This window comes from Jatropha curcas, chromosome 5, assembly GCF_041381405.1.
Source record: "Jatropha curcas cultivar XTBG-Jc1 chromosome 5, XTBG_Jcur_1.0, whole genome shotgun sequence".
In the NCBI taxonomy this organism is placed as follows: Eukaryota; Viridiplantae; Streptophyta; class Magnoliopsida; order Malpighiales; family Euphorbiaceae; genus Jatropha; species Jatropha curcas.
The window spans coordinates 29736689-29752187 of NC_143155.1; the positions used below are offsets into that span (position 1 = coordinate 29736689).

The 15499-nt window shown below is 33.9% G+C and overlaps 4 protein-coding genes across 8 annotated transcripts; 3 read left to right on the plus strand and 1 right to left on the minus strand.

The window, feature by feature from the left end:
- The first annotated feature begins 438 nt into the window (after window positions 1–438).
- On the plus strand, window positions 439–4582 carry LOC105643123 (DHHC-type zinc finger family protein). The gene is made up of 7 exons (XM_012228188.4): window positions 439–968; window positions 1350–1569; window positions 1649–1740; window positions 2209–2332; window positions 2413–2498; window positions 2917–2982; window positions 4073–4582. The coding sequence occupies exons 1-7, from the start codon at window positions 759–761 to the stop codon at window positions 4196–4198; spliced, it is 924 nt and encodes a 307-aa protein (XP_012083578.1). The 5' UTR covers window positions 439–758; the 3' UTR covers window positions 4199–4582.
- A 497-nt stretch (window positions 4583–5079) lies between these two features.
- On the plus strand, window positions 5080–8788 carry LOC105643124 (myeloid leukemia factor). 5 transcript variants are annotated; one of them, XM_089721471.1, is made up of 8 exons: window positions 5161–5237; window positions 5841–5885; window positions 6164–6515; window positions 6604–6767; window positions 6839–6919; window positions 7364–7439; window positions 7530–7622; window positions 8372–8788. In XM_089721471.1, exons 3-8 carry the CDS (start codon window positions 6185–6187, stop codon window positions 8506–8508), a joined length of 882 nt encoding a protein of 293 aa, XP_089577597.1. In that variant the 5' UTR covers window positions 5161–5237; window positions 5841–5885; window positions 6164–6184; the 3' UTR covers window positions 8509–8788. The 5 variants fall into 5 exon arrangements, with proteins under 5 accessions (XP_089577594.1, XP_089577596.1, XP_089577597.1 ...); XM_089721468.1 differs by lacking the exon at window positions 5841–5885 and having other exon boundaries at window positions 5080–5237; window positions 6175–6515; XM_089721470.1 differs by lacking the exon at window positions 5841–5885 and having other exon boundaries at window positions 5097–5237.
- Window positions 8789–10287: 1499 nt separating this feature from the next.
- On the plus strand, window positions 10288–11362 carry LOC105643126 (uncharacterized). The gene is made up of 2 exons (XM_012228192.4): window positions 10288–10525; window positions 10629–11362. Exons 1-2 carry the CDS (start codon window positions 10397–10399, stop codon window positions 11217–11219), a joined length of 720 nt encoding a protein of 239 aa, XP_012083582.2. The 5' UTR covers window positions 10288–10396; the 3' UTR covers window positions 11220–11362.
- Window positions 11363–12959: 1597 nt separating this feature from the next.
- Window positions 12960–14000, minus strand: LOC105643127 (ankyrin repeat/KH domain protein (DUF1442)). The gene is made up of 2 exons (XM_012228193.4): window positions 13828–14000; window positions 12960–13749 (listed from the first exon to the last, which is right to left on the minus strand). The coding sequence occupies exons 1-2, from the start codon at window positions 13984–13986 to the stop codon at window positions 13159–13161; spliced, it is 750 nt and encodes a 249-aa protein (XP_012083583.2). The 5' UTR covers window positions 13987–14000; the 3' UTR covers window positions 12960–13158.
- Window positions 14001–15499: the final 1499 nt, after the last annotated feature.

Genomic DNA, 15499 nt, shown 5'->3' on the forward strand with positions numbered 1-15499 from the left:
AGTTTATTGGTTTAATATCAATGTGGAAGGTAAATTTTAATAGAACATTGTACTATTGATATATGTCATTACTTTACGATTTTAAGACTTTATTACTGAATTTAGCAATTTATTCATAGTTTTCAAAAATAAATTAAATATTTTTATTATTAGTTCTTTAATTTTCTCTTAAAAATCTCAATTGAATAAGTATTCCTAATTAAATTATTTTTTGTCGTTTTTTAAATGCTTTATGTTTTTTAAAAGAAAATATTTTATTTTTTAAACTTTAAATCTTAAATAAAAATATAGCAAATCAAATAATTATTTATTTATTTTTTAATCAATAAAAAGTTTAAATATATTTTTGTCAGATTTAATTGGATTATTTTCAGCCGTGCCCATTACCGTCCCAATATCTACTTATTTATATATATATAAAATATATTATTGCAAAAAAAAAAAAAAAAAAAAAAAAAAAGAGAATCAGTCCCTCCATCTCTCTCTCTCTTTTTCCTCTCTGTGTCTGTCTCTCTCTGTCTCTCTTCATAGACCTCATTTCCTAACATGGATTCCACGCCCCACCTGGAATCCCAAGTCTGATAAACCCTAGATTCACAGATCACATATAACTAAACAATTACGAAAGAAAAAAAGCTTTTTGCTTTATTGTTTTTCTGAATTCCTTATCTGGCTATAGTGTCTGATTTCTCACCTAATTTTTCAGCTTGAGTACAAATAGTTTGGGAGTTATCGTTTCTTCTTTTGTTATATTGAGCATGCATAGATCTGGAGCTGCTATGGCCTGGAATGTTTTCAAGTTCTGTACGGCCCTCCGGGGCCTTGGCTCGATCATGATCCTGTTGGTGCTTGGGGTTGTGGGTGTCACCTACTACGCCGTCGTTTTGACCAATTATGGCCCCGCTTTGTATGATGGAGGGCTTGATTCTGTTACAGCTCTTGCTGTCTTGATCCCATTTCATTGTTTGGTAAGATAATCTTTTGTTTTTGTTTTTCTAGAATTTTTAGTGCGTGTCTTATTATTAAGGGAATTACTCTAGCACATTGATCTTTGGTTAGATTGCATTGGTTGTGGCTCTCTATTTCTTTGTTTTTTTTTCGCAATTTCTTAAAAGATGGGATCTTTCTATTTTTCTTGGTTAAATTTTGTTTAGAAGTGATGGAAAATATGGTAGCCTGGAACCATTTCCAACTTTATAATTTTCTAGCGTTGTTAGTTAATTCGAAAAGTGTGGTTAGCTGCAGATCTTGGAACCTTTTAGCTTCAAGTAGTGGAAATGGAACTGAAAGTGGAGAACTTTCTTGTCTTGTCTTTTTTTTCTTCTTTTTTTTTTTTTTTCAATTTGCAGTTGGTCATGCTGTTATGGAGTTATTTTTCTGTTGTTTTAACTGACCCGGGTAGTGTGCCTCCTAATTGGAGACCCGCTGTTGATGAGGAAAGAAGTGAGGCTGACCCATTGAATGGCTCAGATTTCAGTGGTTTGGCAACGGATTCATCCAACCAAAGAATCCGTTATTGCAGGAAGTGCAACCAATTGAAACCACCTCGTTGCCACCATTGCTCTGTTTGTGAGTTTCCCTCTAAACGTTCTTTTTCTCTGTTATCTTGTTCAACATAAAAGTTAAATTTCTACTTTATTTCTTTCAGGTGGTAGGTGTGTGCTAAAGATGGATCATCATTGTGTTTGGGTTGTAAATTGTGTTGGGGCATTGAATTATAAATATTTTCTTCTATTTTTGGTAAGTTATGCCTCTCTGCCTAAGCCCATATATTTAATTTTTTTTATCATTTGATAATGATGAATCTCCTTGACTATAATAGAACTAAACTGTGGATTGGTTTTAGGCTTTTAGCTAATAAGTTCTGCTAATAGTAGAAACATTAGGTGGAGATGGTGATTATTCATGTGGTTGTTATATTTTATCATGGGTTGATGACTTGGTGGAAGGATTATTCTTTTGGGGTTATGTTGTGGGAGACTGATAGTATTTTAAATTATTTATATTTCCTATCTCTGAAAAATGTTTAACCTGCCTGGATCAGTTATCAGATGAACAGTCTTCTTCCATTTTATTTGTGCATTTGATACTACTATTATGACAACCAGATTTATAAAGTGTGAACTATGTTTTCTCATTGTAAGGTTCAATATGTTGGTGGGGTATTTCTTGAAATTAACTGAACTTTGATCTTAAATGTTAATGCAGTTTTACACGTTTCTCGAGACAAGTCTTGTAACTTTGTCATTGCTGCCACACTTTATAGCATTCTTTAGTGATGGGGAAATTCCTGGAACACCTGGGACCCTTGCAACGACATTCCTTGCCTTTGGTAAGGTCTTCTAACCTCATTTTTTGACCTGCTTAATCAGGAATCTCTATCGTTATGTGACTAATATTTCACTTCGACAGTTTTGAACCTGGCATTTGCATTGAGTGTGATGGGATTTCTGATCATGCATACATCGCTGGTTTCTGCTAATACCACTACTATTGAGGTATTTTCTTATTCTTAGCTTGGTTTTCAGCTGTCAGGTGTTGTGCATTTGTTGGATTATGCTTTCTATTATGCAACATTAAGCAAGTCAGTGGCACCTAGTTTCTGGACATCTAAAAGAATCAAGTAGATTGATGAAGCTTTAATGAAATAATAGAAATTGGTTACTTGTCATATAATCATAGTGCATTCTTTAACTCAATACACTGATGGAACATTTTCTGAAACGGATTTCGTACTGATACTAATGCTCAATCAGGTCATCTTTGAGCTTATCTGGCTTTAGTTGTAGATTTTCAATCTTCATTTTTTTATGGATCTCTCTGTGCTCAATGTTAAATAGAATATATTAAATTATTTCTGGCCGGATATCTGTCAGGATGTTCTACTGATATGTCTGCTGTTTGTCGTGTGATCAGGCATATGAGAAGAAAACCACACCAAAATGGCGCTATGACCTTGGTCGAAGGAAAAATTTTGAGCAGGTGGTCTTCTTTTTTCAATTTATTGTTATTCCTTCTTTGTTTCTGTTCATGAAAGTCCTGTACAAAATCTGAGTAATGGTAAATTCCTTGTGAAATGATTTGTTCAAAATGGGCCAAACTCACAATTATGTTGCAGTTCTATCTTTATTAAAGTAATTGTGTACTGAGTATTACCTTTTCACAGTGTTCTGAAAAAACTACTTATTTAACAACCAACATATATGAGAAATCTCCACAAAGGTGCATACGAGTTCTCTTGTGGTTCATATACTCACCTCCATCTCATCCATCTTTTCAGGATTGAGACGCCAGCACTAATTGCATTAGAAATGGCAAATATCAGTGTTTAACTCTAAAATAGGAACTAGTGAGGAAGTAGTACTAGCAGTTCATACAAATTATGTAAGCACTGCTACATTATAAAACATTGTTTCAAATGATTGGTATCTTCATGCATGAACTCCAAATTATATAAGCAATGCTACATTATATCACCATCTCAACTGATTATTGCATAAGTCTTGTTTTTTTTTTTTTTAATATTTTGATGCTTAAGTGTCTGGTACTGTAAACAAGAATGTTTTTTGACTTTGTTTTGGCAATTGTGAAAAGGATTCATTAACTGTTTTGACATTGAATAGCACTTTAAAAAATATATTAGACATGGATGAGTGCAGAATGGCTAATGGTTTTTCGTGCTTACCTGTAATGGTGTGTACGTACTGACAATTTAGCCTGAAGGCTGAAGTCATGTAGGGAGGTACATTGTCAGAATAAATATGTTACAAGAAGGTTAGAATTATGTTGGAAACTTGTTGGCACGATCTGTCCCGAGATCTTTCTCATATTGAATTGTGAATCACATGGCAATTGTTGTTTATTCGTATTCTCTCTCTTATCGAAGCTTTGTTGAAGTGCTACCATTTGATTTGAATTATAAAATTTATTAGTTAAGTTGCCAAAACTTAATCTTTTTCAGTTCAAGTTGTAAGGTTAACTGCTTGTTGGAATCTTTTCATTCTCTAATAATTCTCAATGAATCTCCATTCTGTATTATTTCTCAAATAATGTTTTGGGGTTCATATATCAGGTGTTTGGGGCTGATAAGCGGTACTGGTTTGTGCCTGCATATTCGGATGAAGATTTGCGACGGATGCCTGCACTTCAGGGTCTTGAATATCCATCAAAGCCTGATTTGGACTGTCAAGAATTCTAGAAACCAGTTGTGCCGCTGGTTGTGGAACTGGAGAAGTTTTCTTTTGTAACAATAGATATGGAGCCCTGCCGAAACGTGACATTACATCCTAAACTTGATAAACAAGTTGCAGCTAATATGGGCTCCTAACCATTCATTCCCGCGGCAACTTTCTGAAATAACTGGAGAGAGAGAGAGAGAGAGAGTTGTATGAAGGTGATCAGGCAGCTCAAAATCTAGATTGCAGAATACTGAAGGCATGATGGCTGATGTTTACTTATTCTAATTGAGGAGCTCCAAGAAATGTAACGTTATTGATGTGGCGGTATACTGATGTTCCTGTAGGTTTTTTGTTGTACATTTAATCGAAATATAGAAATCAGTCTCACGGCTTAGTAGAGGTGATATCCTTACTCGTTACTGGCAAAATTTTTTATTTTTATGTTTCCCCTCTGCTTTGGATGCCTGCCTAAATTGAGGATCATTCATGATTTAAAAAAAAAAAATCCTAAAAGAAAAAAAAGAACTGTATGTTATGGATGCAATTGTTTTTCTCTAGTATTTTTTTTCTTTTAAATAAGGATGTTTACTACTACAAAATAAAAATTAAATTTCGAAGAAATAGTAATAAAAAGTATTTTAAACTCGTTTGAAAATATAAATTAATATTTTTTTAATTTTCTTATTTTAATATATTTTCTTAATTTTAATGAAAAATATTGCTTACTGAGAGCATTTAATTATATGAAAAATTTTTGCGACATCACTGCCTATCCTATCTAAAAATTTCTAGAAAAATATTTCAATTTACAGTGACTTTTAATACGAAATAAATATAGTCATTTGGGAAAAAGATAATAAATCAAAGGAATTAAGTTAAAAAAGAATAAAAGAAAATAAAAGGGACCAGAACATTCCAGCATGACATGCGCGTTACATTTTCAGTTTTTTCTTGTATAAAAACCAACCGTAATACCGAAGCAACGGACATTCTGGTTCCTGGTTTCTCGCTCTTAGAATCTCTGTTCGGGAAATTTCTCGTCTCCTCTCCTGCCGTCAGGTAATTCACTCAATTTTCTTTTTTTTTTTTTTTTTCCCTCATGAGCTTAGTTATCATTCATTTCTAATAAAACTATAACCTAGAATTCTAATTGATATATATAAATATCTGTTTCCTAATTTTCAATTTTTAACTTTCAATCTTCAATATGCAGTTTGTTCATTTGGATTGTCTCTGCGATTTTTTTTAAATGAAATTCTCTTTTCCTTTTCTGATTTTCTCTGCAGCCAAATGGAAATATTTTATATGAAATCAGTTTATGGTTCCTTTTTCTCCCTTCTATCTCTTTCATGATCATTTCCGGATTTTCCAAAAAAAATAATTGAAAAATACCTGCTGCTGCGGTTCAGTAGCAGACTAAACGCAAATGACTGGTTTGTATTTTTTTTTTCCCCTGAGAATGCATTCCTTACTTCTTTTAGTAATTAAAGCCTGGATTGGGAAACAGGATGCTATGCTCCTGCTATTCCTTGAACGCAATTATGGAAGACTGTGAAATATATCGCAAATATGCTTGTGCAATGTATGGTAGACAATTATTGAATGTGACGGACCAAAAATTCTAATAGATCATTTTTTTTGTTTGGTTGCTTGAGAGAAAAGAATGGAGAGGTACTCCACCGCCCTTTGGTTCAGTTATTTGTAGTGGTATGTCCTTGTGATTAATTTATATTTTCTAAAAGCCTGTAATCTTCTTTCTATGTTCTTTTTTAATTGCTGGAAAATGTAGTATTTTTAGGGGAATTAAATTTATAAATCTTATTGTGCAGTAATGAACATATCACTTGTACATTTCTTTTGTTGTTATTGAGTCGTGTATTCTTGAAGGTTTCATCTTCATGTGTAATCGAACTAATAGATTTTCCTAGGATATCGTGTCTTAAGCATATGAGATCCCATCTTAAATTGTTCTACCATGCTTGAAGGGATTGCTCAGACCTCAGAAGATGCAGAGGGAAAGAGAAGGTAGAAATGATATCTTTGGTATGGGTGGCAGCGACCCCTTTGGTAATTTCCGGGGTTTTGGCATGATGCCCAGCCTATTTGGAGGGAGGGATCCATTCGATGACCCATTCTTTACACGTCCATTTGGGAGCTGGTTTGAATCTGGCGGGTTTGAACCTCCAAGCTCTGCTTTTGGGGATGCATCACGCACCAGTAATCCAGGAGTAGTTATACAAGAAGTAACCTCTGAAGATGAGGAAGAAATGGAAAAAGATGTACACATTGATTCAAGCAAAGAACCATCAGTTGAGCATCCTGATGATCATGTTGATGGTAGTGTCAATACCGAGATTTAGTCTTTTTTAGCTAAAAACAAATATGCACTTATAAACAATAACGACAACTGTGACTGATCTGGCAGAGGAGAAGTGCAAGAATGTTAATCACAGGGACGATTATAACAAGATAGAAGGTACTGAACCACAGGTTCACAATTTCAGTTTCCAGACTTCCAAAGTCACATACGGGGGTGTAGATGGGGCATATTACACTTCTACAAGGAGCAGAAGGGCAGGCAGTGATGGAGTAAGTAATGCCTCTTCTAGGCAAGTTAATTTTTTAAGTTTCTTCCTGTTAATGTTGCGACTTTGAATCAGGTGATAATTGAGGAAAGCAAAGAAGCTGACAAAACAACGGGTCAAGCATCACATAGGATCTCCAGAGGAATCCATGATAAGGTTATTATCTTGTCAGTGATATCATCAGATGGAAAATTTTCCGTGTTAATTTTTTTTCGTGCACTTTGCTTCATCCTTTATGCTTGTTGTTGTTGTTGTTGTTATAATCTAATTGCAACACTAGGTTGCCTGTCAAGTATTCATGATAATGATGTGTTTTGTTGCACCCCTAATTTTTCTTTTCTTTGGATCATTTGGAGAGTGATCGACCCTTGAATATTTTGGTGCTTTAAAGAAATTAGCAGGCATAATATTTCTTGAATCTGATGTGACCCTTCAATCATGCTACTGTCCTTTGCTATATGTTATCTTTATTTGTATCCATATTTGATCCTGGGTTACATCTAGTTGGTTTAAGAGATGGAACAAATCAATAATTGCATAGGTTGTTAAAGCACACTTTTTTTTCTTATCGAGATTGAAACGGTTGTGTTCCTTATTTAGGGCCATTCAGTCACAAGGAAACTGAATTCAGAAGGCAAGGTGGATACAGTCCAAACGTTACATAATTTGAATGAAGGTTTGTTTCTTCTGCCACTGCTCTGTCATTTAAAGATTGCATCTTGAACTTCTGTGGGTGAAAAAAACTAATTTTGCAATGATTTTCCAGATGAACTATCTGGTTTCGAAGCAAAATGGAACGGTAACGTTAAAAGACAACTGCCTGGCTGGAGTGGTCAATTTGATATGCATGGCACTACAGGTAACCCCTGGTCACCTGCTTACAAGATCATGCTCTTAGTCTAGATTTTGTTTTTACTCTGTGCGTCTTTTTCAGTGTTTATTTTGCTTTTAAGTAAAAATTAGAATATTCATTCCACACTTTTAATTTTAAAATTATTAATCCAATTTTAAGTGTGTTTAATTTCAATTTTATTTCAATATTGGTGCTGCTTTTCAGATTTATGTGTCTTATTTGCGAAATCAGATTAAAAAAATGAAAACAAAAAGTTAAATGTAGCCGGGCCTTCATTGATTAGGGCATTTTTGAAACTGATCGATCACGATTTTATCTCAAAGAGTCGAGGATGGGACAGCTTGACTACTGCTTATTCAGGACAAAAAATTAGGTTGGGATAGGACAAGTGTATCTTCCTCTTATTTAATTTGTCCCAAGCGCATGCCAATAGAAATTGTTCTATCTTGCGTGCCAAACACTAAATTGTACTTCACACGTGTCTCCTCTCTAGTATGCCCATGTCATTTAAAATCTTTTCTTTGGCATTAGGTTGATATACCTGTCATTGTTTTTATATGAATTACGTTATCTATCACAAATTCCTGTAATGAAAGTTGTTTTGTTTATCAATCTATAATCCGTTGTGCTGTTTGAAAATCATCATTTAATTGTAGTAAATCTCTCTATGTAGTTTCACGTTTGCCGTTTGATTTTTTCTTTTGGGTAATTTGACATGCCCATTTTATTTATTTATTTATAATACAATGGCAAAGTAGGATCTAGCAAGAGCGAGTGGAAGGGGATGACAACTCTGGGTGGTTGGGCACTTCCATCAGCAGAGCAGCCGCGAGACTCTGGAGCTACTTCATCACAAAAAACTAAAAATGTTGTGAGGATCAACATTGAATAAATCAAAAGATACATTTTAACAGCTCTTCTTACATATTTGCCTATAATAGAAGCGGCAAATGGTAGTAACTGAGCCTGGCATTTGCTTCGCTCAAGTAAACCGATTGATGTTTTATCCACTTAGACAATCTTAGACTCTGTACATAGCAGCAAGTTACGCATTTGATATATGTTTGTCTTTGCAATTTGCTTTGGATATTGTAGATTGTTGAGAGTTTTTGTCTGTGGTTTTGTTCTGCACTGTGACAGAATAATAATAATAATAATAATAATTGGAATTACTTTGTTTCTGGTCCTTTATTCTAATTTTTTTCCCATTGCGAACTTGCCTAATGCAATTTATACAGAAATTTCAGTCTGTTGAACAAAAGGCATTTTCTGTAATTTGATATGAATCAGAAAGCAAAAAACCGAACAAAGACCTTGCTCTGTAGAGAATCCCTAAATACAAGGAAGGCTAACATTACTATATTTGAGGGTAGGCTGCAAAAATCAATGCAATTGCATTAAAAGCATGGTGATCCAACTTAGATCTCCGTGCTGGTTGTTACTCCTTTTCTTTTATTATTATTAATATCTCTCTCAGGTCACATTCGTGCTGGTTGTTACCCTGTTGGAACAAAAGGGTATCCATGAACGTTTATTTTAGCATTTTCCAACAAGCGGTTTGTCTTGCCTATTTTCCTGCACGCACATTTTTATATTGTTGGGACCAATAACAGTTCTTTTCTACTGAAGGTTTTCCTTGGCGGTTCATTAATTTATGTTTTACCAGAACGAAAAGGGCATTGGTTTGACTTTATTAATCAAATGGTAACTCTGTAACATATATTTTCACATTTTTCAGAAATCAATTCACAGGTTAAATATCGTTGGAGGGCCATGAAAATAAGTGTTATGCACACAAATTTAAATGAAGTAACATGTTCTTTTGCATTTAACGACAAATGAATTGGGTTAGCGCCTAGAAGTCGTTGAAATTTCAAGTTCGAGGAGGACATGATTTAGGGGTTAATAACAGGATTGCTAGTGGTCAAGTTGGCAGCAAGCGGACATGTTTGATCATTGCTTACGGGTTCCATTTACTGGTTTTGGGACAGTACATGGATTCAACACCTGCTTGCTTGTGCTTTCCTGGAATATTCATGGAGGCAACCACGTTCAAGTTGCGATATTATAATTGAGGATTCAACATAAATATTAATTGTTCTTATGAATCTGTAAAGACTTCTCATTTTTGGATGGACAAATAATATTTTACTCTCTGTTTAAATATTATTCAGGCGAATTTCGTGGCATTCTTTCTCTCTCTCCCTGTTTTCTCCATATGGAATGATCGATCCCATTAGTACAAATTTCATTCGATTAGGGTAAAATAAGAGCATGGAATGATCAAGAGACAAGTAAAAAGATTAAGGTAGTATAAATTGATCTAAATTAGTATTTTCTTCTGCTTTATCCATTTTCTTGGAGGCCAGAAGGAAGACAAGTAAAAAGATTAAGGTAGTATAAATTGATCTAAGTTAGTATTTTCTTCTGCTTTATCCATTTTCTTGGAGGCCAGAAGGAATAAGTGGTTTGGCCTAAACCACTTCTGTCCTTGCTCAAATAAATTATACAAGGTCAAGTAGCGAGTGCGTCGCTCTCTTTATCCGGCTAAACCAAAAGAAATATAATATATACTTGAAAAGAGTTAGGCTGCATGTATTTGTCAATGGGGTTTCAATTCTATATTATTTCATTTATGCCAGTTGGCCGGCAAGAATTTCTTCAATAAAAGCCTGCCCTAGTTGATTCCGTTTCCAATTTTCCATGCATAATTATTAGTTTAATGTGAGACCCACACGAGACTTTAATTACTCTCCCATCTCTCACATATATAAACCTGTATGCTTCACTTATCCGAAGCAATATATTCAGTAACAAAGTCCAAAAACACTTTTACTTTCATCACAAGAATTATGGCTTGTTGGTCAGCTGAGAATGCCACCAAAGCTTATCTCCGAGCTCTTAAAATGGTAGGTCTTTTTTTTTTTTTCTTTTTCCTTAATGTTTCTGTATTTGATTATGTAGAAAACCTGTTTTCTTTCTATTTTTCTCATCTGGGTCTTCTTTGTATAGGGAAAAAGAGGTAAAGAGCCTGATACAGCTGAGTTCATATCTGCTCTAGCTGCAGGAAACAATGCACAGCTGATGGTGATTGCATCTGCTGGAGTTGCAGGGACCAACACACTACCATTAATAGCAGCTGCACATCAAACAGGTGGCAGAGTAGTGTGTATTTTATCCGAAACATCAGATTTTAATGAATCAAGAAATGCTTTAGTACCTTATGCAGATTCTGTGAGGTTTGATGTAGGAGATGCTGAAACCCTTTTGTTAAATGACTATAAAGAAGCAGATTTTGTACTTATTGATTGCAATATTTGTGATTGGAAAAGAGTTTTTAGAGCTGCACAAGAGTGTGGAAAGGATGGCAGCAAGGGACTTGTAGTAGGGTACAATGCCCTTCACAAGGGATCATGCAATAGTGATTTCAAGACTCATTTTTTACCCATTGGAGAAGGTTTGCTTGTAACTAGAATAGGTGTTAAGGTTGGTTGTGGAGATGGGCATACAAAAAGAAGTAAATGGGTTGTTACAGTTGATAAGTGCACCGGCGAGGAGCATGTCTACCGCATCACTTCCCCATCGCGAGAGATCAAAGCCTGAGACAAAATTGTAAATATCAAATGACATGTAAAAGTAAATTTGATCTGGATTTATGTTTTTTTGTTAAGAAATCCAGTGTTTCTCTATGTAATTAACTTAAATATCAAAATGATTAGCTGAATCATGTTTCTTTTATAGTGGAAGTTTTACTGCTAATTTTCAATTAATTCGTATATGTTTCATATAAATAAATTTCAAACAAATGGTCAAACTTGATATAGCTATATTAAATTTTATAAAATTAAATTTATGATTTTTTTTTTTTTTCTCTTTTTGCTACCAAGCATGAAATCTAGGAATTCATAAGCAAATACCATAAAAAAATTATCAATTTCTTGAGATAATGAAATCCAATGGACTCGTTTGAGTTGAATCCATTAGACAAAGTCAGGTCCAGTTGATTGTATGTTCGGTCTCTTTTTTGGGCTTCATATAGGTTGTTGAATCTTGATAACTGCGGCCAGCCAAGCCCAATCTGAGAACTCCGAGGCCTAAAATCATAGAGCAAATGTTTCTTTTCAGTTATCTTGAGGATGTATGTTCCATTACGTTTGTTGACGGATTTAACTATGAATATCATGAGATTTTACTGTCCTTACTGTTTATTTCTCATTTAAATTTAAATAAATTACTTGATAATTATGTATTTAATTTCTTACTCTTTGTAAAAGACACTTGTGCAACCAAACGATTTCTTCATAGCATATGTCGTTTTTGCGTTTCACTTTTATGAGTATTAGATTTAGATTTATGACATATTGGGCTGAGTTAGTGTTTGACTTCATATTGCTCAATCTGATAACTTTTAAATATTTTGATCCTCCATTATTGTGCCAATAAAACACATTTAAAGTCACCATAAATGAAGCAACAAAAATTTTGTAAAGAAATGAACAAAATCCTCAAAAGAGATAAACAAATTCAAGATTTATTACGATAAATAGATTTGATATATATATCTAATGTGTTCCGAACGTTCAACACCGGAAAAATTGGAGTGAATAAGCAAATTAAAATATACATTGAAAGTTGAGAATTTGATGTTTCAAAGAGTCAGGGCCGGAAATATCAGAGAGAATAAATAAATTAAAATATACATCGAATTTATTCTGAAGAGTCAGAGCTTCGATGTTCTGAACAGTCGAAACTTTGATGTTTTGAAGAGTCGGCGCTGAAAATATTGGAGTGAATACATAATTGAGATATATATCAAAAAGTTCCGAAAAGTCGTGGCTTCAATGTTCCGAATACTCTGAACTTTAATGTTCTGAAGAAGCTGTGCCGAAAATATTGAAGTGAATATATAAATTAAGATATACATCAAATCTATTCTGAAAAGTCAAGGCTTTGATATTTTGAATAATTGGGGCTGAAAATGTTAGATTGAGTAAATAAATTAAAATATACATAGAATCTATTCCGAAGAGTCAGGGCTTCAATGTTCCGTTTCGAAGAGTTGGGAAGCCGGAGCCGGGAATATTGGAGTAAATAAATAAACAAAGAAAAGGCAGGGTAGAGTGCTAGACTAAAGGCTAAAGGCTAAAGTTATTTGTATTTGGCAAACTGAAACAACTGATGGGTTTAAACATTTTAAGTTGCCTAACTTTGTTATGCAATATGTTACCGTTATTTGTTCTATTCCTTTTGTCTGAAAGAATTGGAAGGTCGTAAATGAAATTATTTGAACAAAATGATAAATTTAAAAAGCTGAAAGATAATCAAAGAAATGAGGGAAAATAATTTGCAAGAAAAAGAAAAATACTCGATCAAGGGTTTGATGCCATAGTTGCTGTACAATACTACACAAAATTAAAGGATACCAACCATCGGATACTGCTATACGATATCTGAACCACAAGATCTAATCTTACAAGGAAAGGGAAATAGCTCGCACCCTCAATTGATGGGTGTTCATTGCAGACTATCAAAATTCAAAAATTTAACCACGAAACACGTGCTCCTCACCGGACTTTTGATCTACACATTTAATCCAACGGCTAGGACTCTTCTGCAGACTCATACCCCCACCCCTACTCCCTATATGAACAACATCCAATCCTTTCCCAACCGGCATGTACACAGATCTAACGACACGTGTCCCTCTCCCAAGCACTCCTTGCCATCTGAACCCGGCAAGGTAACTTTGCTGCGCGTTCTTGCGTACCAATATAGCACCTTCTTGGTTTAACTTAGCCAACCTCAAAACCCTAACGAAATCTCTCCGTTTACAATCCACCACCAGAAAATCAACCTCCGCAAGCCCCGCCATCACCTCCTCCGCTTCCCCTACGATCACTTCCGTCTTTACCATGCCGGCGCTTTGCATGGATTTTACATAATCTGATCTGGACCGTTCATCTGGGACTACGCATACATGTCTACCACTTGTACGAAGTGAAGCAACAGCTAGCCCGATGCTGGTTGTTATCGGACCACCGTGAGTCCATGATTCCACGATCAATTTCGCGTTCCAGCCGGCGGCCATGGCGGAGAGGAGCTCAGGTACGCCGGGTTCTTTGAAATTCTGACACTGGAAAAAGAGAACAGTTAACGAATTTCTAATTATAAACAATAATCAATGAAAGAAAATAAGAGAGTCCTCTCTTACCGATTGAACGGTGGTTATGTAAGCTTGAAGAGCAGCATCTGGAGACCAAACAAGCTTCATTTCTCTGGAGGTTAGAGACAGTGAAATGGAACAGTGGTTTTCGGGTTTTAAATGGCTTTTGAGAGAGATTTTATGTTGGGTTTCTGCAACCGTTGACATTTGCCTGTACTTGCTGATGCACTTGGAATAAATGGCCTCGTGCGGATCATTTCTATGTATAAACCCATTTATTAGCGGTATTACCCGATTCGTTCAAATTTACCACCTCAAGTGCAGACGTAAAAGCTTGAAAATGTCTGTGAAAAGTGTGAAGTTAATTATTAAAAATAAAAATTAGTAATAGTAAGTTAATTATGTGTAATTAACTTTTAATTCAATTATACAAGGAGTTTAATGTAATTAAATTGCAAAAAACAGAAAAAAAAAAAAAAAAAAGAATAGCGTGTCCAAAGCGTGTCTTGATACATTTTGGTAAAAGCCAAAAATTGTATGATTCGATGATTTTGGTAATTGTATACGAAAAAGTAGTTGATACATTTTCTTTTTTGTCTTTTCTTTAAACTAGCCAATGTGCATGTATCTTATAACTAGTATTTAAGAAAAACCAAGAAATTTAATTCTTTAATATTTCGATGTGCATACACAAATATTTTAATTAATGAAAATTTAGGTTTTAGTGATCGTAATTTATGAAATAACAAATCAATGTCTCTTTATAGATATAATGATGCATACTGTGTAGATAATTATTTTGATATTTAAACGTGGAAATACATGTATAAATAAAAATAAAAATAATTTTGAAATTCAAATTTTTTTTTTTTCTTTTCCATCTTACTTGAAGAAGATGATGGCTTATATATATATATAATTATTAAACCAGGGACTTACGTTGGCAAATTTGGCAATGTGCCATTATTTCAACTTTCATCATTAATTTTTAAATTATTATTTCAACAATTAGCAAGCATTACTAAATAAATTCAAGTGCTTCGTTTTTTTTTTTTTGAGAATAATATAGAAGAAAAATAAAATAAATCAACCAAAATAATTAGCTGTCGCATCAAAGAAAGAAAAAATAAAATAAAATTAGCAGATTTATTTAGACAGTAATTGATCAATATATAAAAATGCAATAGTATTATACAATATAAATGGACATATTAAGAAGATGGAATGCAACCATCGAAGACTTAAAATAGGTCATTGGAGTGGCAAATTGATAAGAACTAAGAATAAAATAGATAAGATAAGTAGGTCTACGTTTCTAATAGCCTTAATTTATACAAGAGCTTATCTAAACTGACAACTAGATCTTGAATTGATAATTACAATTTGGATCCCATAGCTCTTAGTTTAATTAAAATTTAAAAATTTAATTAAATCACCAACAAACTTAAATTTAATTAAAATCTAAACCCTAATTTAGATTAAATAATTAAAATGAAATTGAAATATTTTATTCGAAGTCTCAATTTTCAAAATATGAAGCAATACACCTTTATACAAATTGACAAATCATTAAATATATAGTGGAAAATGCAAATGTTATTTGAATTAGAAAAACCGTACATTGAAATGGTCGAGTAGTACCTTAACGATAGTAGCTCCCTTTATCTACAACGTCATCTTTGCAATATCAAAAGCAAAAGCAGCTAACCCTTTTCAGTGT